This window comes from Colletotrichum scovillei (assembly GCF_011075155.1).
Source record: "Colletotrichum scovillei strain TJNH1 chromosome Unknown Contig00008, whole genome shotgun sequence".
In the NCBI taxonomy this organism is placed as follows: Eukaryota; Fungi; Ascomycota; class Sordariomycetes; order Glomerellales; family Glomerellaceae; genus Colletotrichum; species Colletotrichum scovillei.
This window is the reverse complement of record NW_023336266.1, coordinates 1877934-1904513: the sequence shown is the minus strand read 5'-3', so window position 1 is coordinate 1904513 and position 26580 is coordinate 1877934. Positions and strand designations below refer to the sequence as shown.

At 53.7% G+C, this 26580-nt stretch overlaps 7 protein-coding genes across 7 annotated transcripts; 3 read left to right on the top strand and 4 right to left on the bottom strand.

Moving 5' to 3' along the window:
- Positions 1-199: 199 nt before the first annotated feature.
- Positions 200-1965, bottom strand: HER10_EVM0006371 (oxidoreductase family protein; the record flags this gene model as incomplete). The annotated part of the gene is made up of 1 exon (XM_035475957.1): positions 200-1965. Exon 1 carries the CDS (start codon positions 1808-1810, stop codon positions 200-202), a length of 1611 nt encoding a protein of 536 aa, XP_035330724.1. The 5' UTR covers positions 1811-1965.
- A 590-nt stretch (positions 1966-2555) lies between these two features.
- HER10_EVM0010385 (exonuclease) lies at positions 2556-3575 on the top strand. The gene is made up of 2 exons (XM_035479846.1): positions 2556-2769; positions 2830-3575. Exons 1-2 carry the CDS (start codon positions 2680-2682, stop codon positions 3427-3429), a joined length of 690 nt encoding a protein of 229 aa, XP_035330942.1. The 5' UTR covers positions 2556-2679; the 3' UTR covers positions 3430-3575.
- Positions 3576-4062: 487 nt separating this feature from the next.
- HER10_EVM0002016 (phosphoglucomutase/phosphomannomutase) lies at positions 4063-6473 on the top strand. The gene is made up of 5 exons (XM_035471745.1): positions 4063-4338; positions 4490-4587; positions 4658-4861; positions 4924-5937; positions 6001-6473. Exons 1-5 carry the CDS (start codon positions 4286-4288, stop codon positions 6291-6293), a joined length of 1662 nt encoding a protein of 553 aa, XP_035330467.1. The 5' UTR covers positions 4063-4285; the 3' UTR covers positions 6294-6473.
- Positions 6474-6496: 23 nt separating this feature from the next.
- On the bottom strand, positions 6497-11033 carry HER10_EVM0007926 (uncharacterized protein). The gene is made up of 8 exons (XM_035483052.1): positions 8557-11033; positions 8426-8502; positions 8301-8371; positions 8099-8244; positions 7816-8042; positions 7649-7760; positions 7457-7584; positions 6497-7343 (listed from the first exon to the last, which is right to left on the bottom strand). The coding sequence occupies exons 1-8, from the start codon at positions 8988-8990 to the stop codon at positions 7087-7089; spliced, it is 1452 nt and encodes a 483-aa protein (XP_035330813.1). The 5' UTR covers positions 8991-11033; the 3' UTR covers positions 6497-7086.
- A 396-nt stretch (positions 11034-11429) lies between these two features.
- On the bottom strand, positions 11430-14010 carry HER10_EVM0007537 (HMG box protein). Its single transcript, XM_035483041.1, has 2 exons — positions 12661-14010; positions 11430-12458 (listed from the first exon to the last, which is right to left on the bottom strand). Exons 1-2 carry the CDS (start codon positions 12719-12721, stop codon positions 12154-12156), a joined length of 366 nt encoding a protein of 121 aa, XP_035330795.1. The 5' UTR covers positions 12722-14010; the 3' UTR covers positions 11430-12153.
- Positions 14011-18664: 4654 nt separating this feature from the next.
- HER10_EVM0007345 (uncharacterized protein) lies at positions 18665-20433 on the bottom strand. The gene is made up of 3 exons (XM_035476904.1): positions 20079-20433; positions 19847-20012; positions 18665-19746 (listed from the first exon to the last, which is right to left on the bottom strand). Exons 1-3 carry the CDS (start codon positions 20242-20244, stop codon positions 19371-19373), a joined length of 708 nt encoding a protein of 235 aa, XP_035330780.1. The 5' UTR covers positions 20245-20433; the 3' UTR covers positions 18665-19370.
- A 231-nt stretch (positions 20434-20664) lies between these two features.
- On the top strand, positions 20665-26146 carry HER10_EVM0002724 (uncharacterized protein). Its single transcript, XM_035472425.1, has 4 exons — positions 20665-21014; positions 21077-21188; positions 21278-25378; positions 25511-26146. The coding sequence occupies exons 1-4, from the start codon at positions 20947-20949 to the stop codon at positions 25679-25681; spliced, it is 4452 nt and encodes a 1483-aa protein (XP_035330501.1). The 5' UTR covers positions 20665-20946; the 3' UTR covers positions 25682-26146.
- The last annotated feature ends 434 nt before the right edge of the window (positions 26147-26580 follow it).

The following is a 26580-nucleotide window of genomic DNA, read 5'->3' as shown; positions in this document are numbered from 1 at the left end:
AAGCTAAGAGAACCGGGGAGAATCCGTCGGCTTTGCGCCCCCGAGAACGAAGAGAAAGTATGGACCCAACAATCAAGGATCGGAGTTGACTCCGATTGCCATGTAAATGATGCCATTCAGGGCTGTGACTGACCGACCTCCTGCTGCCGGTACCTCCCCGACCGCAGACTGACGCGCCGAAGGTAAACTGGCTTTGCCTTTAATCACTTGTCGTGTTGGCAACCTTTTGTGACCACCATTCCTGCCAGTCGACCACCTTCTTCCCTGTCCGCGCTTCCTCTGCCGCGAATACCATCGCATGGGAGCGAATTACCTCCTCAAGGGAGCAGCCGATGAATTCATTCTGCGCTTTCTCCGGCGTCCAGCCGTGGTTCTTGACTTTGTCCACCGCCAGTATGAACTGACGCGCGAGACCTTTGTCCCCACCACCGTGGCCGGCGTCTTCGAGGGTTGGGTGAAATGACTGGGTGGCACCCGTGTTAAAGTCCTCGATGGTGATTGTACGGGCGTCGGCATAAATCTCGCCATCGATGCCATAAATATGGGTGTACCTCTCGCAAATCTTTTTCGTTTGTGCGACCATGTGCAGAGTTGCTGATTTGGATTGTTTGGTTGACTCTGGCGTACCGTCCGTGGCATCGTCCCAGGTGATGGTGACAGTCTGGTCATCACAGACATTGTTGTCCGCGTCGAAGACACACCGACCGAACCAGTTTCGCGAAGCGACGACGTCTTTGGGGGTGGAATCATCATAATCTTCCGCAAGCTTTGATGCCAGGACTTTGTTTCGCTCAGATATCGGGAAGTCTTCAATCTCCGGCATCACAATGCTGACTGGCCAATCGGTGTTGCCAGAAGCGAGACCTTTCAGATTCTGGCCGAGATAGATATTCTTGGCCGAGAATTTGCAGCCCGAATCACCTAGAGGACACGACATACAATTTGTTGCATTTCCAGCGGCGGCGGGCTTGCGACCTTTCCTGAAGAGGTGGAGCGAACCACTTGACGAGACAGTGGACGGGAGATGAGGAGTGCCTGTTCCAGCCTTTACTGGTGCGCTCAGAAGCCAGAGGAGGAGATCAATGTCGTGGCAGCTCTTTGTCAATAGACTTGGTGCCGTAGTCTTTTCGTTCCGCCAGTTGCCACGCACATACGAGTGGGTAAAATGCCACCAACCGACTGGCTCGGTGTGCACAATCTTGAGGATATCGCCAATGACACGGTCTTCGAGCAACAATTTGCGAAGCAGCATATTGTGTGGGCTGTAACGGAGTACATGGCCGATAGAGAAGACGTTCTTGGGCTCCTGACCAGCAGGAGGCTTCATAGCCTGATACATGTCGAGACAATCGGTAAGAGATGTGGCGAGGGGTTTCTCGCACATGACGTGCAGTCCCAGGGGAGCAAGACCGACGAGGACGTCGCGGTGCATTTCGTCAAGAACACAAATGAAGGCGGCATCAACGCCAGGCGGCACATCTTCGCCGGCAGCTTCTCTTTCGCGGCGTCGTTGTTCGTATGTTACAAACTCGGTCCAGTCGGCAAACTGTTGCCCTTCTTGGGGAGTGCTGGAGCCCCAAATGAACGTTCGACCGAAGCTTTGACGCTTGTAGGTGATGGGTTCAGCGACGGCAGCGACGATACCGTTGCAAGAGGTCTCGTTAGCATGAGCATATGCTTGTCCGCGAGAGCCAGCGCCGATGACGAGAATGCGAGGTGGCGAAGCAGATATGGGAGGTTTCTGAGGTGGCACTGGAGTTGCATCTGGAGGGACCGCGACGGGCGAACCCGACTTCTTGACGGACGACATGTCGTGGTCGTTATCGTTGAAGTGTGATCTGTCGGTTACAGGAGAACCCTGTGATGAAGGTTTTCTTTCTTTTTTGACGAGTTTATATTCTCTGAGAACCTCGGAAAACACGCTGTCTCTTGGGAAATAGGGTATGAGGGATGTTATCAATGAACAAAAGTCAGTCAGATGAAAGAAGGAGGTTCATGTTACTTGGAGTATTGGCTCCAACAAGGAAGGTGGGGTCCGCGTAGAAGGGCAGGTCCAATGAATGATGGTCGATTTGAATCGTGGTCTGGGGTACTTGCCTTGGTTCTTGGCAATCTCCTTATCTTATCAGCGGCTGTCGGTTGAATTTCCTCCTCTGCCGGTGTGGGGCATGTTTCTCTACGGGCAGTTCTGGCGGTGAGACGTCCCTGCTCAGGCAATTGGGGTGGGCAGCAATAATAGAAATCTTGATATGCCAGGTATGGGTACCTTACTGATGCATCCTGTATTCCCAGGATCTACCTACCTTGATCGTCTTCAAAACTACATATGGAATTATACGTTGACAGAAAACATGCCTGGAGAAGTTCCCACCAGCCATAGCAATAGCAGTGAGTACCTACTATGTAGTTAGTGGCCATGGAAATAAAGGAAGCATTGCGAACGCCCGGCCGGCACTGCTAGGATCGCATAGTACTCCGTGCATCTTGTTCCTCCTTACATGCAATAATTGGAGGCCACAGCTGGGATGCTGCAGCTTGCACCCCACCTTGGACTCCAGCTCTGGTGAAGTTGTGGCTCAGCCAAGCTTAGCACGCCGAAAAGAAGATCCTGCTGTTGACGGAGTGCAACCCAAGTTGACAAGAATTAGAATCAATATCAACATCTTTCACGCCTGAACCATGGATCTTCTCAACTCCCTCAAACTCAAAGCTCCCGCCCCGAAGATGCAGTCTGCACCTGACGGCCCCTTGGTCTGGGTTGACTGCGAGGTATGCACTCCAGGCTTAGGCATGCCACTCTTGACCCAAGACTGACTAACACCCCCCCAGATGACTGGGCTGGATCCGGACAAGGAGGAAATTATCGAGATTTTCTGCATCATCACCACCGGGAACCTGCAAGTCATTGACCCCGAGGGCTGGGGCTGCGTGGTGCACCAGACGGAGCAACGCATGGCGCAGATGGACGACTGGTGCACCAAGACACACGGCGACAGCGGGCTCACAGCGGCGGTCATGAAGTCGACGACGACACCCGAGCAGGCTGCCGACGACTTGCTCGCTTACATCAAGAAGCACATCCCGCAGAAGAAGACGGCGCTGCTTGCGGGCAACAGTGTACACGCAGACCGATCGTTCCTCAACAAGCCGCCCTACCGCAAGGTGGTTGACCATTTACACCATCGCATTCTCGATGTCAGCTCGCTCAAGGAGGCGGCGAGACGTTGGTGCCCGCCGCAGGTCGTGGACGGTGCCCCGGCCAAGCAGGGACTTCACCAAGCCAAGGAGGATATCCTCGAGAGTATTGCTGAGGCCAAGTACTACAGAGAAGCCATTTTTGGCCGGACGTGGAGAGGACAGGCCAGCGCGCAGGACACGCCGGTCAGTGAACGGGATGAGGACGATGCCTGGGCGGACAACCTGCTGTAGATTATGATATCTCTGAAGTTGAACCTGGCCTTTCTTGACCTGATGAGGCACTGGGATGTGTGAGATATCTCGAGGTGCCTCACCTGCCTTACCTAAGATTGCCTGGTAGCTACCTAATGTAAATAGTTGAATCGATAGTTGGCCGCAAGGGTAGCGGGGTCGTTCGAAGACAGTACGCAAGATCCTACGCACTGCTGGGTGCTGGTCAATCAGGCACCTCAAAACCGTGCGAATTAACAGCCACACCTATTAGCACCTCACGATGATTCGCCGGGAAGATCCCCTGTGTTGGCCCCCTGGAAGTGAGGGGCTCCCAGAGCTGCCCCTCCTTCATTGTGCGGTGACCCCGCCCACGTCGAGGCTCAGGATGATATCACTGGCCAAGCAAACCCCCACCATTGAGGTGGTGGCCACAGCTTTGGCGGAATGAAAGGTACCTTCACCAATGTGTACGTCGTTGGAGGTGGAGGGGCGCTATTCACTAAAAAAAGGTGCAATCTGAGCCTATCGTGTGCCATCTCCCATTCACTGAGGTGTCCCAATGCGTCGTATTCTGCCCACATTAGCTAGCTACCTACGGTATTTCCAGTGGCCTACGGATACCTTAGTCTCTCACCGCACCAAGTTCCCATTGAAAGCTTCCCAGGCCCCTTGCCCAACGCCCACCACGCCCCGGTCCCACCTCCCGTACCTACGCCAACGCCGGTTCGCATGAGAGACGGAAGAGAGAGCCCAGCCAAAGGCGAGACAGAGACACTAATAATTGCAGCTCCATTCCCAACATTCTCCTTTTCCTCTCCTACAACCTAGACAACTCTCCCCCTCAATACCATCACTACTCGAACTATACAGCATCATGGACGTCCAGACTGTCGAGTTCAAGCCTTTCCAGGACCAGAAGCCCGGCACGTACGTCATTTCTCCCCTAACAAAATAAACCCCTCGCTGTTGTCGTCCCCAATCATGTCGAGTCCAACTTTTTGTTGCTACCCCGCCATAGCTGCCAATCGCGCGATGCACCCTCTCTCAGCACCCCAAAGACTGACTAGCCATTCTACAGTTCTGGTCTTCGCAAGAAGGTCACCGTCTTCCAGCAGGCTCACTACAGCGAGGCCTTTGTCACAAGCATTCTCCTGTCCATTCCCGAGGGCGTCGAGGGTAAATAGCAGTCCATCTCAGCTTCCATCCTTGGCAGCCGTCCCAAGAAACTGACAGACCGCCTCTATAGGTTCTTTCCTCGTCATCGGTGGTGATGGTCGTTTCTGGAACCCCGAGGTCGTCCAATTGATTGCCAAGATTGGTGCCGCCTACGGTGTCAAGAAGCTCCTCATCGGCCAAGACGGCATTCTGTCTACTCCCGCTGCCAGCCATGTCATCCGCAAGCGCAAGGCCACTGGTGGTATTCTCCTGACTGCCAGCCACAACCCCGGCGGTAAGATCTCTACACATACCCTGAAAATAATATTCGTCAGCTAAACGATGAACTCATTTCAGGCCCCAAGAACGACTTCGGTATCAAGTACAACCTTGCCAACGGTGGCCCCGCCCCCGAGTCCGTCACCAACAAGATCTACGAGGCCTCCAAGACCCTCACCTCCTACAAGATCGCAAACATCCCCGATGTCGACATCTCCACCATCGGCACCAAGACCTACGGCTCTCTCGAGGTCGAGGTTGTCGACAGCACTGTCGACTACATCGAGATGCTCAAGGACATCTTCGACTTCGATCTCATCAAGAAGTTCTTCCAGTCCAACCCCGACTTCAAGGTCCTCTTTGACGGCCTCCACGGCGTCACTGGTCCTTACGGAACCGCCATCTTCGAGAAGGAGCTCGGCCTCAAGGGCGCTACCCAGAACTGCGTTCCCAGCCCCGACTTCAACGGCGGCCACCCCGACCCCAACCTGACCTACGCCCACTCCCTCGTCGAGGTCGTTGACAAGAACAACATCCCCTTCGGTGCTGCCTCCGACGGTGATGGTGACCGCAACATGATCTATGGCGCCAACGCCTTCGTCTCCCCCGGTGACTCCCTGGCCATCATCGCTCACCACGCCAACCTCATCCCCTACTTCAAGAAGCAGGGTGTTTACGGCCTGGCCCGCTCCATGCCTACTTCCGGTGCCGTCGACCTGGTTGCCAAGAAGCAGGGCCTGAACTGCTACGAGGTCCCCACCGGCTGGAAGTTCTTCTGCGCCCTCTTCGATGCCGACAAGCTCTCCATCTGCGGTGAGGAGTCCTTCGGCACTGGCAGCAACCACATCCGTGAGAAGGATGGTCTCTGGGCTGTCGTCGCCTGGTTGAACATCATCGCCGGTATCGGCGAGCAGAACCCTGGCGTCACTCCCTCTATCAAGAAGATCCAGCAGGACTTCTGGACTGAGTACGGCCGTACCTTCTTCACCCGTTACGACTACGAGGATGTCGACAGCGAGGGCGCCAACAAGGTTGTTGGTGTTCTCAAGGACCTCGTCGCCGACTCCAACTTCATCGGCAGCAAGGTTGGAGGTAAGTCTACATACAAAATGCCCATCAGAACCCTTGAGAATGGAATGAGACTAACTTTGACAGACCGCACCGTCACCGGCGCTGGCAACTTCTCCTACACCGACCTCGACGGCTCTGTCTCCTCCAACCAGGGTCTGTACGCCACCTTCTCCTCAGGCAGCCGCATCATTGTCCGTCTCTCCGGCACTGGCTCGTCCGGCGCCACTATCCGTCTCTACCTCGAGCAGCACAGCTCCGACCCCAAGACGTACGACCTGGATGCCCAGGACTTCCTCAAGCCCGAGATCCAGATGGCCACTGAGCTTCTCAAGTTCAAGGAGTTCATTGGCCGTGACGAGCCCGATGTCAAGACCTAAGTGCATTGTTGCATGATTGGGTTGCACTTGGACAAAGGGGGGATAAGGAGGGGAGTTTTTCAAAAACAAAAAGTAACGCTTCAGTATAGAGAAGTAGAAGAAAGGCCAGCACCAAGGTTGCTGTGGACGATGTCATGATGGTACACGATTTGCATAAATTGAATCAATTGACCTAATCACACAATAGTCTTTTGCTTGACGGCGCCCTCCCTGACCCCTTCTCTGGGATCTTTTCAACTCGTGAATGTTCTGTGTTGCGTAATCATCAATCTCAATCATAAAGGTCGTCAAGTCATGAAACAAAGAGAAGAGGAATTAAGAAACGCAATGGAACGCATACGAAACTGGGCAGGAAAAGTACCCCTCAGAGCAATCTTCCGGGGTATTTCCTCCGAGATACAAAACATCCGCTCGCTTATCCCCTGCGATACAATGAAGCTGCGTTCGACCATTGTCCAGGCTGAAAAGGGAAGAAAAACAGACTGCCGTAGAAAAATCGTGGAAGGAATTAGAGATGCGCGTGTCGAAGCTCGTTAGAGCGGTTCTTCCTTGGGAAGACGTGGAGGAGAGAGGGTCTGGGCAAGTAAGGTACCGGACTGAGAGTAGGTGGATGTCTGCTCACCTACTCTTCAAGTCCCGCAAATCTGTCGAGGTATGTGCCCCGCAAAACGGCGAGTGGCAGCGTCCTGGGGGTGGAAGGTGTCGGTGAAGGGGGGCACCATGTTGGTCCGGAGTCGGAGTGGGTATACATATATATACCCTTGCGTTGAGGAAGCTTATCATCGGTTACGAGTTATCTGGCGTCCTCAATGGCTTCCATGGTGTCTGTAGATGCCTCGGAGGGATCCGACTGCGACTGTACTGCCTCAATGAACCGCTTCGCACCCATCTCGGAGACAAAGTCGATCTCAAAGGCGCCGGCAGAGGATCCTTTCCTCTGATTCTGTTGATGGTATTGGTCGCAAAAGACATAAAGCTGAACGTCTTTAAGCCAGATGCGGTGATCTGATTTGCGTACGAGCCAGGTCGGAGAGGCGGATTGGTGTGTGACTGAGATTATCGTGTTTTGTTAGTCCCAAGCCGGAAGAAGGGAAAAAAAGGGGAAAAACGGAACGTGAATGCGAACAAGGGTAAGGATGAAAGATGGTGTAGGAGGATCGTACCGAAAGCGGTCCAAACTGGACAATTCTTGAGTTCACCATCCCACACCGAAGCTTGGAGACGAAGACCTTGGGTGACGAGGTCGCGGAAGACAATGAGAGAATGCTTGAAGCCATCATCAAGGATTTGGCTGCGGTGAGAAGTGTTAGCTATGGTGTCATGGCTGTAGGTGCAACACTGGGTGGACCACGCACGCCTGGAACAGTCGGTCTTCACTACCGAGCTTGAACTCCCTTGGGCTCATTCTGCTCGTCAAAATATTTCGAGCCTTGAGAGAGACGAATGTGCAGTGAAACAGGACCAATTCTGGCAATTGTCAGTGGAAGGTCAAAAACGACAAGTCGGTCGAGGATGAACAGACCCTCCCAGGTTTTGAAGTAGAGAGATGCCCATAGTTTGACGCCCATCTGAGAATGACTGTACCGGTCCAGTAGCAAGGCGCTGCCCTCACGCCTTATGAAGATTTCGTGGGTACCGAGTAGTGAGAACCACTGGCCCCCCAAATGATATGTCCGGAGGAGAAAGTAGGGGGTCTGGTTAACATGATTCAGATAGGTCATCAACGCAAGGCGATCCTCGTCGAATGGTCTTCGTTTCTGGCGTTAGCAAAACTTTGTCCAGTCATGAGTCACGAGCAAATGTACCTTCTGAACAGCATCTTGACCTGTTTGGGAATATTCAGTTGTCCCCACGTTAAGAAAGGACCATAAGCTGTCGATGGTCTGATGTGCTTCAAAGCCGTTCGGGAGGTGAGCGGAAGGGAGAAGATCTGCTCCGCCCAGTGTAATGTCTTGGGAGAGAGGGTTCATCAGCTAAGCGGGCCTTTCCTGTGGCAACAGCACGTACCGGATCCTGAGGTATTGGTCTGAGCATAACCTCTGGTCGAAGGACAGGCCCCATTTGGGTTGTTGGCGTAGCTTCATAGTATGTGTCAGTCAACCTGCTGCTACTTTGCCTCTGAATGAACATACGGAGTCCTATTGCTTCTCTCAACTTGATTATCCTAGTCCGAAGCGTCTCTAGGCCATTTAGGTCAAAGAGTGTCGACCTATGTGGCTGTTAGTACGTCATCTCCAGGACCGAAGGAGAGTTGCTGGCGCGCCTCATGAGAAGGTGTTGGAGAGACTCTAAAAAGCAGTTGTAAAGCGTGAACCGCTGAGGTAGTGGTATGCCATTGGCCTCCTGTGTCATCTTGTGGTACATCCTTCGCCATCGCATATCCTTGCTCACGGTCCGATCTTCGTAAAAGTCGGTCATGTCGCGAAGTGTCTTGGAATAACATGGAAGTATGACGTCGAGGTAGTTGAGCAAAATTGGTACCCTGGTGAAATGCATCTGCGATCGATCCGCCAAGTCTCTCAGCTTCCTTGCAGACCTCCGTATCTCGTCAACAAGACTGGTGATGGTGCCCCCATAAGCCTCAGGAAGAGCCATGCGGAGCCCTTCAAGGCTCACCGATAGAATGTCGGCGCGCTCAGCTTCGAGGCAGCAGCCTTGAAGGAGGCGGTAGTCGATCCTCTGAATGCCTTGCTCCATTTTCCAGACCTACACTGACGGACCGAGCCGAACGAGGAACGTCTGCGTCTCAGGATTTCATCGTCCAACGACCCAGACCTAACCGTTAGAGTCGTAGGGTTTCCGCGGCGCCCCTCACCTCTTCTATCCGGGAGACTCTCGTCGTGCAATCCTCGGTCTTGTAGGAGTTTGGTTGAACTGTGGTGACCAAGTTGGAGGGAAGGTCGAAACCGTTGCGAATGCCTCATACGGCTTTTGACGATATATCGACCAAGATCGACCACAGTCAATTGAGCTGATAAGCAAAAAGGGACAAAGTGATGGCTTGCTTCATGGGCTTAGCATGGTAATCTCAAATATGCAGCGGTAACGTGGTCGCTACACTCGCAGCCACTTACTGGACGGGAAGTGGCTGCAACAGCGATTCGGAGCTGCAGGTCTCGATTTCAACGGCCAGCACGGAAACACACGCCACCACCCCGCCTGACTTCAAACCCAATGATCAAGAGCGCTCTCGCTCTGTGTTGGCAGCACACGCCCAGACACCAGGTGCTTGCTTCTGACGTGTCCGAATTCTGTTGTCTTCGTGCAATGGTCAGCTTTGATTCTGAGGAGGACGAGAGCGTGCACAATTCGCTGGACGTTGGCTATGTTTTGTTCTTTTCTTCGTGAGAGATACGTCAAGTCTTGCCTTATGAGTCTGTCTCCAGCAAGGCCCAAGGTGTGTCAAAAACAACGAGGCATTGGTCGCTTCGACCCTCGAGCTACTAAATCGAGTGAACGATCCTTGTGTCAACAGATTCAGGCCAAACTATGCAATCTGGTCGATTCCAGCAACCGCTACCTAAGATATCGCAAGGAGGGCCTAGGGCGTAACGGCAAAGAGGAGCGTATGTAGGTCAGATTGCTCTCAGAGAAGGGAGTGTGGGCTCAGCACATAGTGATCCGGCCACCGACTAGCCAGAGCATGCCACGACAGCTGGGGATGGCCCCATGGGCATGTATACTTCCCTCTGCATGCATTAGGAACGCTCGACCTGGATCAACGGACGAATGAGGCCGGCCCGGAGCCGGTGGGGTGGAGGTCCAGGTTGTGAGCACTTGCATAAGTAATGCAGACGAACTCTCCTTACAAGCCTTTCCACCATAGACCCGGGGGAACGTAAGAGAACATTGGCATCGAGATACGGAGTGCGACGACGAGGTGGCCATTTCGGTAATGCAAGCATACAAAGTACACTGTCGAGGTAATTGATCGGTCGTGCGATGCACCTAGGTCATTTGAGAAAAGGTAAGTCTTTCGAAATGCTCAAACGGACTGCTGCGGAGAGTAGGTTGTCTTTTGCGCTCGACAGAATGCCATTGATAGATAGATACGAAGGTGGGTGATGATGGAAGCGAACGAAATGTGCGAAGAGGCATACTGAGGAGATAGAACTGACAGGCGTCAGCTGTGTAGAGCATGTGAAGTGACGTGAAGCATCAAGAAATGCGAGTAGACATTCCCCAACGGCGGGCCACATGCCTAGCCAAGAGAAATCTTTGGTAAATAAATCTGCGGTGCGTGAGACGGAGGCTAAGTATGGACGCGATCGCTTCGTTTCTGCACAATGTAGGCAGGCTGTGGAGGACCCAGGTAATGCGTGAGGTAATTGTGTCTGATGGACGAGATAAGACGAACTAAGCCTAGAGAAATCCTGGGAGAAGTAGCTGCAGAAACTTTGTCGGTTCATCTCATGCGACGAAAAACCACTGGGCCGATATGCGAATTGTCAAAACTTGATGTTGGTGTTCGATAGACTAAATCTGGCTATGAAGGCCAGGGATCCATGGTGTTCACTGATATACTCGCCTGCCCTTCACTGTGGCCCGTGATGATGAGAGTAGCTATCCTTGGTTTCTGGAACGGCGAAGACTCATACATTGGTGCCAAAGTACAGATAGTCGGTGGGTAGCAGTGCTGTAGGTGAGGCTAGCAGAGTGTGGTGGATGACCGGTAAGGTTGTTTTCGACTTGTCTGGTTAGCATTCGAAGTTTGAAAGAGCCGGCGCCCGAAGTGTCTATTGTTGCGGCCATGGGCTCCTTTTATGAGTTTGTACACGAGCGCATCCCACGCTTTCGGGCGGGTGAAAGAAGTAGCCTTGTTTCATCCTGCTCAGGCATCCAACAACAACTCCCTAGGCTCGCACCTGCATGTCGTGTCTGATCATCAGGAAGGAAACAGCGGCCTTGGAAGGGTAAGGCTTGAGGATTGAGGAGGTGCTGAGACTGAGAGATCCTTTTGTCATTGGAGACTGTGATTGGAGGCAGACAGGTTGAGGCAGGATAGGTACGTTCCCAGCACAGGATACGTACCTCCTTCACTTCCATCCTGACAGAGCACCTACGTCTCTTAGGTAAGGTAGACGGAATGAAATGGAAATACATTCTCCCCACTTATTCTGAAATCCGATGTTCAGCCGTGGCCTATCTTCCCCGACTCACCGAGTTCCCCGAGGTCCACCGAGTCACCTCCAATCGCAATCGCAGAAGCGGCTTCAGCTCGGAAGGGAAAGGTCTCCAAGGCCATGGGCCACTCAAGCTGGCCCTTCTTTGGCCGTCGTGTCTGAATGATCCCCAACCGGCTTCAGGCAATCTGCATTAGCGGAACATGGCAATCGAGTCGCTGTGCGTTACCAAATCCCATGACACGACGGGGTCGCAGTGATAGAGACCCTTGAGTGGCTGGACAAAAATAAACCCCATCAACCCAGATCCCTGGACCTGGGGAAGGACCCTTGGAAACAAGGGCAGAAACACCATAGTACCATGATTGGCGCATCGTCCGCCCATACGCACCTTCACTATAACATTCACTCACATTGCGATGGGACAAGCAGGTAGTCATGTATGTTTGTCAATGTGTGAGCCGTCAAGTGTCATTGTGTCCCAATCGTGGACAATTTCATTCCGCGACGGGCGGCATGACCAGCTCTGCTATTGACGCGGGGCGGCGTGAGAGCTTCGCCTGCCTCAAATCCGCCTTCCTGCCGATCCTGAATAACGAGAAAAGCAACCCATTTCAATACCATCATACACCGCCGAGCCCAAAGTTACAAGGAAAGTCCGAAAGATGTGCGCAAAAACTAACTCCACGCCATCCGTTCGGACTGAGAAGCAGCAGAAATACAGCAATCAAGAGGACTCATCCTCCTCTTGTTCGGCCTTTAGAGGGACTAATTAGCTTCAGCACAACACGGCCAGATGGAGTGGGGGTTTGGGGGTGTCTTACGTTGTATGCCTGCTTCTCGTCCTCGTAGCGCTTCTTGTCGGTGGCAGCCTTGGCCTCATAGGGACCGCGCTGCTTCTCGTTGAGGGCCTTCCAGCGCTCACCGAGGATCTTGCCGACCTGTCCGAAGGAAATACCGGGGTTCTCCTCACGAACGTTCTCGCGCTGCTCGTTGGCGAAGAACATGTAGGCGGAAAGGCCACGCTTGGGGGCGTTGGGGTCTGAATGGTATGTTAGCTACATGTTCATGGCAAGGTAACTGGTCTAGATAGGCGCAGTGCAAAGTGGGCAAGTCAAAAGTCGTTCGAGGCGTGGCCCAGCGGAATCTTATCAAGAGTCCATTCAGGCCCAGCCTCTCTGGAAATCGATCTTGCCCAGGTTTCACAACGGCTTAAGGCAAGTGAGAATGATTTGGCAACGTACCCTTCTTCGCGCGCTTCTTGGTGTCCTTAGCGGCACCTCGCTTGGTCGCGGCCTTAGGCATTTTGGTATCTTGAACACGACGTTAGTCAAACTGTTTTAATGTCGAGATGAATGTGCTGGTATGACGAGGAGCAAAGGGTCGAGAATGTGATGGAATCGGCGCAACATGACGACTGACGGCAAAGCCGCCGCGCCGTTATGCCGGAAAGCCATAGTGCAAGAGGACCGCGGTGCAACGAGAACCAGGGTGTGTGGGTGGTTGAGTCGCAAGTGCAATTGCGCTCCGCAACGCGAAGTAATTGCAATTTGAAGCTCAAAATCGTCCAAGAGGGATCGTAAAGCATACCTGAGAAGGTTTTTGAGAGGTGGAAAGAGAGGTGTTGATGTGGTGATCTGGACGCGTCAAGCTCTTGTTAGCTAGAAAGCTCTATGATTGAAGCTGGTTGATGGACGAGCGTGTAAGAGACGAAGAGGTGCACGCCAAAGTTCGAAGCTCAACAACGGATCGCACCCACGATATCGACTTGTAAAAAAGCGATTTCTGAGTTGCAAATCGAGGCAGAGTGATCGAAATTGTAGCGACAATGAAAATAGAAGAGGATGATGTTGCGCGTGTATGTTGCGGTGGTTGATGGTGCAAGTGGACAATGGTATATGGGCAGCAGGTACTCACGGGGTTGAGTGCGCGAAGGCAGTAAAGTGTGGTATTGTGAGAGTGCGGATTGTAAGAGAGGAGGATTTGGGTGGGAGATTTGTATGGGAGAAGAAGAGGGAAGGAAATGTATGGGGGGAGGGCCAAGCAGCCTTTTTACTATGGGGGGAGTGATTGTGCGGGAGCAACGCGCCTGGGTGCACTTGTTTTTGCTGGGAAGTCTGGGACGGGGCCAGGACTGACTGCGACTGGCGACTGGGCGGGTGGACTGGGGGTGGTACTTCGTACCGTGTGCGAGACTGAGTGAGAGACTGGGAGAACTGAGGAAGGAAGGGGGGTCACCGTGGATGGGCTCTCCTCCTCTTTCTCCTTGGATCACTCCAAGTCACCTTTTTTTTTTTTTGGCCTGCGCAGGTGCGGACGCTTGTCACTTTCGCTTTCCCTCCCGTCGCTTCCTCGCCTGTGCCTGGGCTTGCTGCTGCACGTTGAATGGCTAGGAGGGGATGGGTGTCTGGGTAGGCTGGGCAGGTATCCGTACCAAACCAGACGACGGGCCAAAAAAAAAAAAAAAGAGGTCTGCGCACTGGCATTGGCAACACTTGTCACTGGGTGGTAACTGGCGGCATTGGCCTGGTACTGGGCACACTGGGCACCCGCCCACCAGGCGAAGGGCAAAAAAGAGGAGAGAGGCAAGAGAGGGGGAAGGCGCGATGAGAAGGGAAAGGGTGTGGGCGCGCCTTCCCTCCCTGACACTCGAGGTGCGCACCCTTCCCTTCTCTTGCCTTTTGCTCCAGAGTCCAGCTTGACCCTTCTTTCCCCATCCTTCTCCTCCCCCCTCCTACGTGGAAGTCCAAGTCCCTCCTAGTTACAGTCCGCGCCCACCCACAAGGTAAAGGTACCTTGCACCAGAGACTACCGGGCAAAGTACCTCACGTTCCTTTCACACCTTGAGTCTGCCTACCCCTTCCTGCTCGTCGCATCTGCCAGGGGACAACGACTACACACACCTTGAAGCGGCCAGCTACGGATACATGCTCGAAGGTACCCCAGTACCTGGATCAGTACGGAAAGATACCTCCCTACCTTACGGATACTTCACCTTAGTATGCAAGTGCGTCCGCACGCAACCTACCTTACCTTATTCGCCTGTTTATTTAATTCCATGGCAATAAATCAAACTGCGGAACCAGAACAAACCAAGTCAGGTGTGGACAATGCGCGAGCAGAAGTTGCGAACATGCCGGCAATGCGATGGAGAAGGAAGGAGCGACATATTGCCTACTGCGTATCCAGCAGGAACTTGCAAGGCAGGCGCCAATGGCCTTAGCTTCAGGTGTACTATGTAAGGCATCCGTCCAGGTGGTCGTGGCCGTAGCCAAAACCGTACCTGGCCAGGTAACGCAAGCAGGGAAAAGAAGCAGGATCTGGCCTATCCTGCGGTGCTCTTCTTTTGCCTTCCGTCCCTCGTCTCAACCCCTCGGGTCTGGTCCAGCTTGTCGCCCGCTTCCCATCCATCTCAATCACTCCATCCTCGAACAGTCCTTGCTCTTGGTGTGCCGCTGCTATTATTGTGTGGTACTGTACAGGTACAAAGCGCACGCAAAACTCCGCACCGAAGTACTGTACATCCGCTTTGTATTTGGGTTTTATATCATATTTTCGCACCGTGTACTTCACAGCCGTCGCGCCTTCTTTCTCCGCTTGCTACGTACGGCTACGTGCCGGCTCTTTCGCCAATGTCTGAGGTGAGGTGCGGTTGAGTCCTGCGCCTGCTCCTACTACGTACTCCTGCTTCGCTCCCTCTTCCAGTCTTAGGTTCCTTTTGAAGCATCTCGTGCTTTCCTTTCCGTCCACCTTACCTTACCCCACCTTCCCTTCCTCCTGTCACTGTCCACACGGACCATCTCTCGTCCATCAACCGACTTCTCCAGTCCAAGACTTTCAGTCTCGCCCAAGTTGCCATTCCTAATCCCTCCCCCTCCACTTCTGACTGCTGCTGTTCCCAGCTGTGAGGGACCGAATACTGGCTCGTCAAGCTTCAGCTTCTTACGAGTCCCATGTCACCATCCACTTACACCACCATGCCATCGACAACTATCATTTGGATCCACGGCCTCTTTCTTCAACACCAGCCATGACCCATCCATTTGAGGATGGTTCCGCGCATGCACCATTAGCCTTGCATACCCTGCTACTTATACCATCCTTCATACGACAGTGATGCGATACCACTAGGCATTGACAGCCTAAGGGAGACGACCTTGTGTACCTATTCGTACTCCCAGATCGCAGAGACGTGCAGTGGCACACCTGCTCCGTCCGACTGCACTTGGCCTGGACCAGGCACTTCTTCGTCATCTTCATGAGCGCTAAGATACTTCCGATCCTCCCTACCGCCTGTAGAATGGCAAGGGCCCGTTCGCTAGACATGCCGTAGGTACATCGGTCAGACATTGAAGACCGACCACGCCGTACGGGGAAGACGGAAGTCCAGTAGCCAACGTTGCCGCGACATTTCCAACTCAAGGCAGTAAGATACCTTATACCTTGGCGACTCTTCCATTAGGTAGTTGCATCTGCTCGGTACGGCATGTTGGATGGTCGATCACAGCAGTCGAGGCTTCTTCTCGCCAACCCTCCGTGGAATTCGAGGTCTGCACGACCTGAGTTAGGTCTATGGGACGACATCACTTCCCTACGCCATCAAAGCAAACCTTCGCCATGGCAGACAAGCTATACTTCGGACACACTAACATGTCCATCACTTGCACTTTGCTGGGGCTGTGGGTGTTAGTGACCTCATGTTCGCGACGTTGTCTCCTTAGCGTCTTCCGCTGACAAGCCTTCGCAACTTTCGGCTGTTTACCAAGACAACAAGGCTCGGCCGGCTGGATTATGGATATTGGGACATCGATGGAGCACCTATGGTGTGGTGGAGGATTCAATGTTTGGAGAATGGAGGAACAAGTCGGCTTACACGCTCACACACTGTGTAAGTGATTGTGCTTCCTCGCCGTCGCTGCGCAATTTCATCCACACTAAAACACCACTCGACACACTTTGCGGCATTCCCCTCTTCAAAGTGGCTTGTCCTATCAACAACCAAGGACATCGCCTCCAAAACGCACCAAAGTCTACAGTTACCGTCGGCTCAGAGTTCTCGACAAACGCTCCGTGTCCGGCTCGCCCTGGGTTGCTGGTCCACGCGGTTAGACAAGATACATACAGAGTCCAGCAGACCCAATGGTGGCTTTCATATGCGGCATAGATTGCAACACCATTTGGCTGAGTTCCGGCGCGAAGCCACCCACCAGCTTTTGACGCGATTTGGAGAGCTCTTGAGCCCGAGGGGAGCTTACACCGAGGCGCCTCTAGACCACTCGCTATCGAAGCATCCACTCGTCGTATTATCAAGAATCGACCTCATAAAAAAAAAAAACGGAACCAAACTGTGATGTCCTGGCAGTCAGGGGCACACCTTCGGCTGGTGTGCACAGAGGCGTAAACTCAGCATCGGGTGACGAGGCGTGATGCGAAGCAGCAGCACCTTGCGCCGTTGCTCAGGGAGATGTGACATTGGAACGACCGGAAGTCATGATGACTGACTGATGGGGATGGCATTCAAGCTGGCCGAAACGGAATCTGGGTACTTGATTCATGCATACGCCCCATGTACCGTCATACGAGATTGCCTTGTACCGCTACTTGGCCCAAGGTACCCCAAACGCGGTCCACCGACTCCGGAATCAGCTTGGGCGAATGCGCCCAATCACTCCTTACGTGCAGCTCACGGTACACTTGGGACCTCCCCAGCCTCCCCTCTGCCGTCGATTCCTACATCCTCTATCCGTCTCCGTAGTGCCTATTGTTGGACTCTCCGAGAGCAGCCTGCTTCTGCAGCGGATGTGGGAACTGGTCGGCTTACTAACAATATTTGGCCATGGTAGGATGCGTGGTTGCTCAGCACATACTGTTCCAAGTCACCTTCCGCAGGTGATCGACGGAGAGCTTACTAGTAGGCACGATTTAGCGATCAGCTATGTTCACCACATCCTATATTCAAAGCGAGTCTACTCCATACAGACCACGACAGCTGGTTTGCTTGAGCATGACACCTGTCATAAGCTTCACATTAAACAACGGAGAAAGAGTCGCGTTACTATTTGCGGAGCTTGACGATTGCACGGCGACCGAAGACCGACGGCGAGCGGCGTGTCTATCTCGTCTCTGTTCTACGTCTTCTAACACCGACACACCACGAAGCGGGCAGAAGCCAGGCGGTGCAACGCTCCCGGCGTCAAAGAAGGGTGGAATACTTCGTCATGCGCACAAAGTGTGCGGGCGTCTCGTGTACCTCGAGGCATAAGACTGGGTAATGCCTGCAACGACAATCGATACGGTCCCCCGCTCCAATGCTCCCAACGCGCACCCAAGACGCCCAATGCAGGTCTCCTCTGCAAATTGGCAAGCCAGCAGCGCGTTTTGCCCATGAGCCAGACAAGTCGTGCCTGCCCAGGACTCCAGTAGGAGGGCGTTGCCGCACCATCTCACCATTCCAGTCAGGGCCGCCGGGCCCAGCCATTTTGCTTTTGCCCGCTTGTTCCCTGTTTGGCTGGGCTGGCACTGGGAAGGCGGTGGTAACGGGCTGGCGAACAAAGTGCGCAAAGTACCGACGACTTGCAGCGGATACACGGAGCCAGGCAATTTCGCTGGTCTGGTTGCCTGTGCTTTGCTGATACTGTGCTGTACCTGATGGTCCCCCGGCAAAATTTGGCCCTCCCTGACTGAAGGCTCTCCCACTTTCTCACTCAATCACTCTCTCCCACACACCACACACACCCCCTCCCAAGCCAAACACTCTTGCTGCTCACGCCTAGGACCTGCACGCGAGAGGTACATGGAGAGTCGGAGACTGAGGTGTAGTGTAGACTGTGTAGTTCAACGCGAGCCCATGCTCCACTCCTCCTGGGCCTCCTGGCTGATCTGTCGCAGCAGACACAGAGCTTGACTGACGGGGAGTGCAAAGCTCCCCCCAACTTTCAGTCCCATTTTCCCTTCCCTCTTCCCTCTTCTAGACGGACCTTGAGTGACGTTGATTATCTAATCTCAAAAGGCATGATTCTTCCATGGTCACATGGTTTGTAATGGAAACGCGAAACGCGTGGTTCACCTCGACGCTTAAGCTGTTCGCGCCGTCTGGGACCTCTCGAATCTGGTCACTTTGCGCGCGAAAGTCACCATAGACGAAGAGGATGAGCTCACTACAACTGCTTTATCAAGCCCCGGGACGTTTTACGACTCCTGTTCAAGAGATTGAAACGCGTTTCATCAGACAGTTATTAATCTTCACTATCTCATACTTTCCAGCGATCCAACTACATACCTAGGTAGACAGAGCAGCTGATCAAGCTCAAGCATTGGCCACAGGAGCAGATCTTGGAGCCAAGCTCACCCACGTGATTCGACATCACCGTGGTCATAGCGTCCGAGGTGCCGCTAAGCCCTGTCCAATTTCGTGAGCCGGCAGGGGCCGAAGGTGAACTTGGAATCCACAAGTGCCTTCAGAAGTTTAGGTGGTGTCCTCAGGTGCCGATGCCGTGCCGTACAGATACACTACTATGAGCAACAGTAGATCCATCGTCCGCAGGGCAGAGCGAGCACGATGATCTGGTAATGCCAACCGTATGGCCCGCCAGCCTAGTGAAGACCGCGGTCACGAGTTGACCGAGCCTCTGAGGGCCCGTACCTGCATACAACCTGCGTAGGGCGGGTTGAAGCGAACGTTCCGAGGTACTGACGTCTTGGGTTTCGGTCCACTCCATTTGACGAGCCCCTCAAGCCGGTGGTAATACGCCATTGTAATTTGGCACCATCTTAGAGCCCTGATTCCTGAGATGATGTTGTCATGGGCCTGCGAGCCTGAGTATACGTATACCATACCTGGATTCTGGGCGTCTGTCCGCAGCCTCCCACGGCGTTCAGGTGCCTTTGTCCGCCCCTGCCCCATGCGCATCGTGGGCCAACGTGAGCTTCAGATCTCCAGGGTCTAGCAAGCTTTTCATTCGTCATCTTCGGGGTCCAGCACTACGTCGCGCAGCGCTTCATCTCTGGACCAGTCTACGCCGCTGCCAACGACCACAGCGCTGGCGGTGCCTTTCATAACTTTCCACCGCTGCCTGCTCGCCTTCATCTCGGCTTCAAGTCTGGCCGTCTCCGCCTGCACGGCGGGGTTGTCAGTCTCGCCCGCACTTTTCTTTTCCGCATCCTCAGTAAGCCTGAGGATCTCGGCTGTGAGCTCCACGTTTTTCCGCCCGACTCGTAGGCTCTCGGCTTCCACCTCGGTCAGCTGCTTGATGAGACCGCGGATGTCTTCTGATTTGTTGGCTAGGGCAACAGAGACGTTGTCGCGGGCGCGGATGTGTGGTAGGAGGTCACTGGTTCATGTTAGCACTCAGATACCAAGTTTAGATGTAATAGTTAGTCATGGATAAAATGGTGTTGGTTTTGTTAGCACATAATAAAGGATGGACGTACGTTTCGATGGGCGTTGACTGTGTGCTCCCATGGACAGCTTTGAGAATGGGGTTGGCAGTCATGACACTATCCGTGATATTGTTCCTCAGAAGCCATCCCGCACGCGCCGTCGACGCGTCCTGCTGAGCCTTTCTCACATTTGCTTCTGTGCTTGGTGTTGTTGAGTCTATCTGTACACATTAGCAATGCGGACTTTGACACTGTCGGTCGCCTTGATATAGGAAGTGTGTACCTGAGACATGGCTCTGTTGTGCCTTCACCAAGGCGACCTTGATCTCGAGGTCGCGAAGCTCATCGTAAAGAGCAAGGACGCGCTGCTCGTCGTTGGAAAGTAAAAGGGTGGGCAGTTTATCGGCTTTGTTTGCTGTCGAAAGGCTTCGATTTGGTAGCTCATCCATGGTCGAAAATGACTTTTACCATCAGATGGCAGAAATTCAGGTTTGTATGGATGAGCCCGATGTCCGAAATGTCACCGCCCCGCCCTCCGGACGCGACGCGCGACTCACTCAGAATCGCACTCAAAACCCCCGAACTCACGGAAAATCGGCAGCTTTTGGTTTCGGATCCGGATGGATGGCGGAGCAAGGTGAGAGCTGGGTTGAGTATGAAAGTTGTGGCGGGTGCGGCGCGGCATGTCCATCATTCCATGGGTGTCAGCCCCATCCCTGGAGCCGTTATCTTATCAGTGGCTGGTGCCCTATGACTGTCCAATCAAATGACTCAAGGCATCACGAGGCGGCGTCACGCTATGCCTCCCAAAGGTTTTTAGCGGGTTTGCAGCCTGCACGAGCTCCGGAGGGCGCCTCAGCGGTCACGTCTTGGAACCTGGCGAACGAACCGCCTTTGCGCTTTTGCAACAACCGACGTTCGTGCATACTTCTGTCTTTCTCTCGGATCCTTTGCAACGACGACGACGACGCCGACAACGAGTCAAACGACGACAGCGATTTCCTTGCGCGCACGCATCAATCGATTTTACCGGGCGACGGCCTTTGTCGACTCTAACACATAGCTACGCCAAACATTGAAACTATTGCTGCAAAGACCGGACTGCAGGCTAGGCTGTCGCAGCTCTTCTTCTCTTCAGAGATGTTCCGGGGATGGCGACGCAGGTGTTGATAGCCCATACGGGCCAGCGCCTGCAGGTGGACACGACACAGTTTTCTGCGTAAGTCAGGTTTTGCCTCCTTGTGAGACTGGGAGAAAGCCGGCTGACAGCTTCATTCGCAGGCTTGATGACCTCAAAGCCTGGATCGCAAGGCAGACGTCTATTCCGGCGCACCAGGTTGTTGCCTTGACTGCTCAAGGTCGGAGTGTCAAGCTGCAGACTCTTCACCAGGAGGTACGACACCCCTCCTATTTACGGGCAAGAGAGAGAGAGAGAGAGAGAGAGAAAGAGAGAGAGGCCTTGAAGCTGACCTGCTGGCACAGACCGAGATCTACATCTACGATATTCGAATATCGCAACCAAACTCCCCCAACGTCGCCTCGTCTCCAAAGTCCGAGCTCCCCCTTCCTAAGCGATATGCTGTCCCGAACGCCCCCAACTACATCGGCAATATTCGTGTTCTATCAGAATGGCAGGCCCTCTACAAGGAGCGCCAGGCATGGGCCCGTGGCATCGTCGATGACTCGGCTCGTATGACGGCCGAGATTCAGGAGCGGTATAGCGAAATGGATGTCATGGTCAAATGCCTTGATGCTGCTGTGGCCAATCTGGAGATTAGTGTGAAACAGATTGAGCCCAAGTACGCCGAGCTCAAGAAATGGGTAGAGCCTGCGCTGGGCGAGTACGAGCAGCTTGCCGAGAACTGGGAGCACTACCTCACCGTGGCGCGCAGTGTGCCCATCTCTGCTGCCATGGTGCGTTTCATGACCTCCAGGGACCTCAAGAAGAAGACGACGACGCTTGAAGACCTGATCGAGATCGACACTGCGAAGAAGTCTGGACGGTTGGCGCCGACATCCTTGAAAAAGTTCACCACCAAGGCGACGGATCTGGAGAAGGCCGCGAAAATGATGTATGGCGGACTTGAGCAGCTGATAGGAGACTTTGACAATCTCGTCGGTCGTTCGGCGCTGTCGCATAGTGGCGAGGCGCAGCAGTTGCTCCTGGATGTCGAAGCCGTGGCCAAGAAGATAGAGACTGATTACCACATCGTCTTGGAGTACCAGGATACGCAGCCCAACGTCCTTCAAGCCTCGCGGACGGCGGAGAACCACACGTCACGCCTCATTCCAAGCTTGAAGAAACGCTCCGCGGAGATGGATGATATGCTGCTCTATGTCACGCAGGCACGGAACGCGATATCGGCCGATTCAATTAGTTTTATGCGCAACATCACCGAGATCACCACATTACACAGCAGCGTTAAAAATCAGATTAATGTCTTGAACCAAGCCGAGGACGACATGACGACCTTTGACTATTTGCGTCTCATTCACCAGCTCCCGTACATGTACGCCTCTTTCGTCTCTGAAGCAGTTCGCCGCCGGGAGTGGTCCGACAAGATCAAGACGGATTCGTCGACACTGGCCAACGAGATGGCGCTGTTTCAGGACGAGGAGTCAAAGAGACGGAGGAAATGGCATAAGATGGTCGGCAGCATGTACGGATCAGACAAGACCGAGGCAAACGTACTTGGACTCGAGGTCAACTTGCTCGGCGAAGAGGAAACTTGGCCCAGCATGGTCAAGCGGGACCTGGAAGAATTCCTGGAGCACCTCCAGAAGCAACAAGCCGAAGTGGATATCATTGAGGATGTGATGAAGCTTGTGAATGAGTTGAGCAGCCCTACGAAGCAGCAGTCGAAGAGGTTGAAGGCCTTCAAAAATGGTAGTGTTCATGAAGCCGCCCTTGGACGAAGTGGCTTGATGATCCGCGGCGATGATGAACTACTGCGCAGCCTCCAAGACGACAAGTCGAAGCTCGAGAACAAGTTGAAAACGGCGGAGAGCCGCGTACGAAGATTGGAAGACTTGCTTCACAGACAAAGCGCGGCTTCTCGACCCGGTATTGGGGGCTTGTTCGGACACGAGAGGAACGATTCGACCAACTCCGTTAGGTCGACAGCGACTGTTGATGACCATCGACGCTCTACAGGAAACTCAGAAGCGCTTTTACAGAGGATACAGCAGCTCGAAGGTGAACTGAATGCTCGTCGGGCATCTGATCAATCAGAGGCTTTGGCGAAGCGAGTGCAGCAGTTGGAGAGCGAACTGGATCAGCGTCAATCATCCAACGATACTGAGGTTCAGCAAAGAATACAGCACCTTGAAAGCGAGCTCAATGCCGAGAAAGAGAAATCGGCGGCGTTCGAAAAAGACCTCAGCGTCCGGGCTACAGCGCACGACGACGTCAAGGACCGAATGGAAGAGGCCAACTCTACTAAGAAGGAGCTTCTCGAGAACATGGAGGCCCTGCAGCGGGAGTTTGTCGAAGAGCGCAAGTCCCTGGAGAACGAGATCAAGGGACTCAAGGCCCGCATCGAAGACACAGAAGATGAGATTGAGAATTTTGGCGAGTCGAGAGAAAACGAGAAGGCTACCTACATTGAGCGAATGCACGAGCTGGAGGCTGAGGTTGAAAGGCTACAAAAGGAACAGAAGGATGAGGCTCTCAAGACTCAGGGCCAAGTCGACTTTCTACGCAACGAGGCACGACTCCAAAGGGAGCAAAATGAGTCTCTCGATAAGCAGCTGCAGACCGCCAACGACGAGGCCAAAAAGCTTGCCAAGGTATTGGGCACTACGCAGGAGACGGCCGAGACACAGATGAAGGCGCTCCGTGATGTTCACGACCAGCTGTCGCCGAACGATGACACTACCGAGGACCTCAACGATCTCATCGACGCACTCATTTACCGGGCCACTGATGTTGCCGCCAACATGAAGACCCTTGAGAGCGACCGATTAATTCTCAAGGCCGATCTGGAACAAGCTGACGAGCAGGTCAAGAACCTGAAGGCCACAATTTCTGAAACGAAGAACAAACTTGCTTCCGAAGAAGACAATTCCCGGCACCTGAAGGAAAATCTGGAGGGAGAGAAGGCTCGTGTGACTGCTCTTGAAAAGGAGGCCGCTGAGGGCCGAGAGCAGCTTGATCAACTTCGTGCCAAGATTGCCGATGGCGAGACGGGCTCGGAGAGCCTGAGGAAGAGGCTCGACGAGGAAGAAGGACGAATCAGTTCTATCACCGAGGAGCTTGCCTCCAGACAATCTCAAGTCGGCAGCCTCGAGGAAGAGTTGCGACTCTACAAGGAGAAGATGGAGAAGTCTCAGTCCAAGCTCTCAGCTGTGCTTGGTCACTTTGAGTCTAGATCTGAGAAGACTAAGGATCTTACGCAGCGTCTTTACTCTCAGAATGACAGATTGTGCCGGCTGTTAGAGCGATTGGGCTTCTCGGTCACTCGGCAGGACGCGACCATGACAATCCAAAAGGTTCCTAGATCCGAGAGGGGCACCATGAGCCAATACCACGCCGCAAACGACTCGTCTGATCCTAGTCAGTCCACGATTCGCCGCTCCGGCATGCTCACGAGTCGCACTCTGGCCGATAGCACCGACCTTGAGTTGCTGTACTGGATGAATAGCAATGATGCCGACGCAGAGACCGAGAAATACGAGGCTTTCATGACACGGCTGGGCACCTTCGACATGGATCTGTTTGCTGAGACGGTCTACAAGCGTGTCAAGGATGTCGAGCACCTTGCCCGGAAACTCCAGCGAGACGCGCGTGCGTACAGGGAGAAGGCGCACACCCTTCAGCGGGACTCGCACGAGAAGATTGCCTTCAAGCACTTCAAGGAGGGTGACCTCGCTTTGTTTCTGCCCACCCGGAACCAGACGGCTGGCGCATGGGCTGCTTTCAACGTTGGCTTTCCTCACTACTTTTTGCGGGAGACAGATGCCCATCGTCTGCGATCTCGCGAGTGGCTCGTGGCTCGCATCACTAGGGTACAGGAGCGCGTCGTGGATCTTTCAAAAAGCATGCATAAGCAACTCCCTGATACCGACTCGGTTAATGGTGAAGAGGACGATAACCCCTTCCAGCTTTCCGATGGCCTGCGGTGGTACCTGATTGATGCGCACGAGGACAAGCCCGGCGCGCCCGCAACGCCTGGGCTGGGCAAGTCTACCATCGCAACGAACAATGTCGAGGCTATGGCGGACATGCACACACACGCGCAGACAAATGGCAAGGACAAGCAGCGCGCCAACACCCACAGCATCGAAGGCGTTAGCAAGGCGCTCAGCAAGAGCCTAGAGAGCCGTCGGAGCAGCTCCAACTCAAAACGGGCTCTCCCCTTTGCTGTAGGTGGCGGTGGTGCGGCACTCCTCAAGGGTAACGCTTTGGGCAGCGAGACAAATTCTCTTCGTGCAGTCGCTCCGGATACGCCGACCGAGACGAACCACCCTGAAGAAGGACAACTGGGACCGTCGACGAATGGACACGAGCAGTCGGGACAGGCAGGCCAGGCATCGAGCCCGCTTGCGGAAGAGGGTCAGGCCGATAGACCCAGGTCGCCCGAGGTACGGAACATGATCGATTCTCTCGTTGGCCCCTAGACCAGCAAAAAAAGCCTCCCCCGTTCCTCTCTCTCTGTGTCTCTTTTCCTCCCTCTCTATCCGAGGTTTAACCGCCTTCTCACTGATTTCGGTCAGAAAGCTCGATCGCCCTTGAGGCTGCAGCGTCAGAGGAGCGGGGTCAGTGTCGAGAGTCCGACGAAGAAGAGCGTGGTTTGGGATTCGCTTTGGAGCGTTGACCTGAGCTATGAGACCAGTGGTGGCGGCGGAGGCGCGCAGAGGAAGTGGGAGGGCCCGGAACGCCGGTAGAGAGAGACACAGAGAGAGAGAGCTTGTGTGGAGGGGTTGGGTTGTGGAGGAATATTGTACGAGCATTACACAATACCCGAAGCCTCTCTTGTGAAGAAGGGGGTGTCCTTGAGGAGTTTTTTTTTTGTGCTTTTGTCACCCTTGGCCAGGGGCCCTTTTGCCGACCTGGCATTCATCCTCGGACGCGGGTTATGACGAGTGGTTCTTTGTATTGATTTCCTCGATGGATGAAAGGGAATGTGGGAGGATCCTCGGAGCGCAACGGCGTAGTACAGTACCCAAAGACGTCGATTGTCACCTTTCGGCGAAAAGAAATCCGACGGAGATGGCACCAGATGATGGTCGTGGAGGCAGCGGAACGAACTTGAGAACGGAGTTTCTTTACATCTTTGGGTACTCTTGGGATAAGGTGCGAACAAGAAGGGACAGTAAAGGATTTGCATGCATGGCGTGCTTGGGATAGAGGCACCTTAGAGGTATCTTTTTTTTGAATACATATGGTGCTATTGTTTATTTTCGGGACTTTCATCGTCAAGTGCCCTACAATGGATTTCATGCTACCTGGCACAATGCTGATTTACGCATTTATTTTCATTGGTATTGCTCGACACCCTCAGTTAGACAACGGACCAGCCTTACTTGGATGTGATCTTTTTGTGTCTATAATCTTATTGTTCTGAGGCCTTTGACGCCTCTGCAACGGCTTTCATGAGTAGCACAATACTCTTAAGCCATCATTGTTAGCTTGGCCTTTCCCTCCTTTGCCTCGGAATACAATACCTTCTTTCATAGTTCTGGCGAAGTTTCTTTGGACCTAGGTGCAAAGACGTCTGGTGTTTGCAGTATGGGCAGTCTATATGATTTCTACTTGAACGAGAGGAAGAACGACGGAAACGCAA

Bases quoted from the DNA above. Each gene is read 5' to 3' on its own strand.
- HER10_EVM0010385 (XM_035479846.1), top strand. From the start codon at position 2,680: ATGGATCTTCTCAACTCCCTCAAACTCAAAGCTCCCGCCCCGAAGATG. The intron at 2,770-2,829 runs GTATGCACTCCA...ACACCCCCCCAG, and splicing joins TGGTCTGGGTTGACTGCGAG to ATGACTGGGCTGGATCCGGA.
- HER10_EVM0002016 (XM_035471745.1), top strand. From the start codon at position 4,286: ATGGACGTCCAGACTGTCGAGTTCAAGCCTTTCCAGGACCAGAAGCCC. The intron at 4,339-4,489 runs GTACGTCATTTC...GCCATTCTACAG, and splicing joins CAGGACCAGAAGCCCGGCAC to TTCTGGTCTTCGCAAGAAGG. The intron at 5,938-6,000 runs GTAAGTCTACAT...TAACTTTGACAG, and splicing joins CATCGGCAGCAAGGTTGGAG to ACCGCACCGTCACCGGCGCT.
- HER10_EVM0007926 (XM_035483052.1), bottom strand. From the start codon at position 8,990: ATGGAGCAAGGCATTCAGAGGATCGACTACCGCCTCCTTCAAGGCTGC. The intron at 8,503-8,556 runs GCGCGCCAGCAA...ACAGCCACATAG, and splicing joins CTCCAACACCTTCTCATGAG to GTCGACACTCTTTGACCTAA. The intron at 7,761-7,815 runs GTCTGTTCATCC...GACAATTGCCAG, and splicing joins CTACTTCAAAACCTGGGAGG to AATTGGTCCTGTTTCACTGC.
- HER10_EVM0007537 (XM_035483041.1), bottom strand. From the start codon at position 12,721: ATGCCTAAGGCCGCGACCAAGCGAGGTGCCGCTAAGGACACCAAGAAG. The intron at 12,459-12,660 runs GTACGTTGCCAA...CATACCATTCAG, and splicing joins CAAGAAGCGCGCGAAGAAGG to ACCCCAACGCCCCCAAGCGT.
- HER10_EVM0007345 (XM_035476904.1), bottom strand. From the start codon at position 20,244: ATGGATGAGCTACCAAATCGAAGCCTTTCGACAGCAAACAAAGCCGAT. The intron at 20,013-20,078 runs GTACACACTTCC...GTGTACAGATAG, and splicing joins ACAACAGAGCCATGTCTCAG to ACTCAACAACACCAAGCACA. The intron at 19,747-19,846 runs GTACGTCCATCC...AACATGAACCAG, and splicing joins CAGTCAACGCCCATCGAAAC to TGACCTCCTACCACACATCC.
- HER10_EVM0002724 (XM_035472425.1), top strand. From the start codon at position 20,947: ATGGCGACGCAGGTGTTGATAGCCCATACGGGCCAGCGCCTGCAGGTG. The intron at 21,015-21,076 runs GTAAGTCAGGTT...CTTCATTCGCAG, and splicing joins GACACGACACAGTTTTCTGC to GCTTGATGACCTCAAAGCCT. The intron at 21,189-21,277 runs GTACGACACCCC...CTGCTGGCACAG, and splicing joins TGCAGACTCTTCACCAGGAG to ACCGAGATCTACATCTACGA.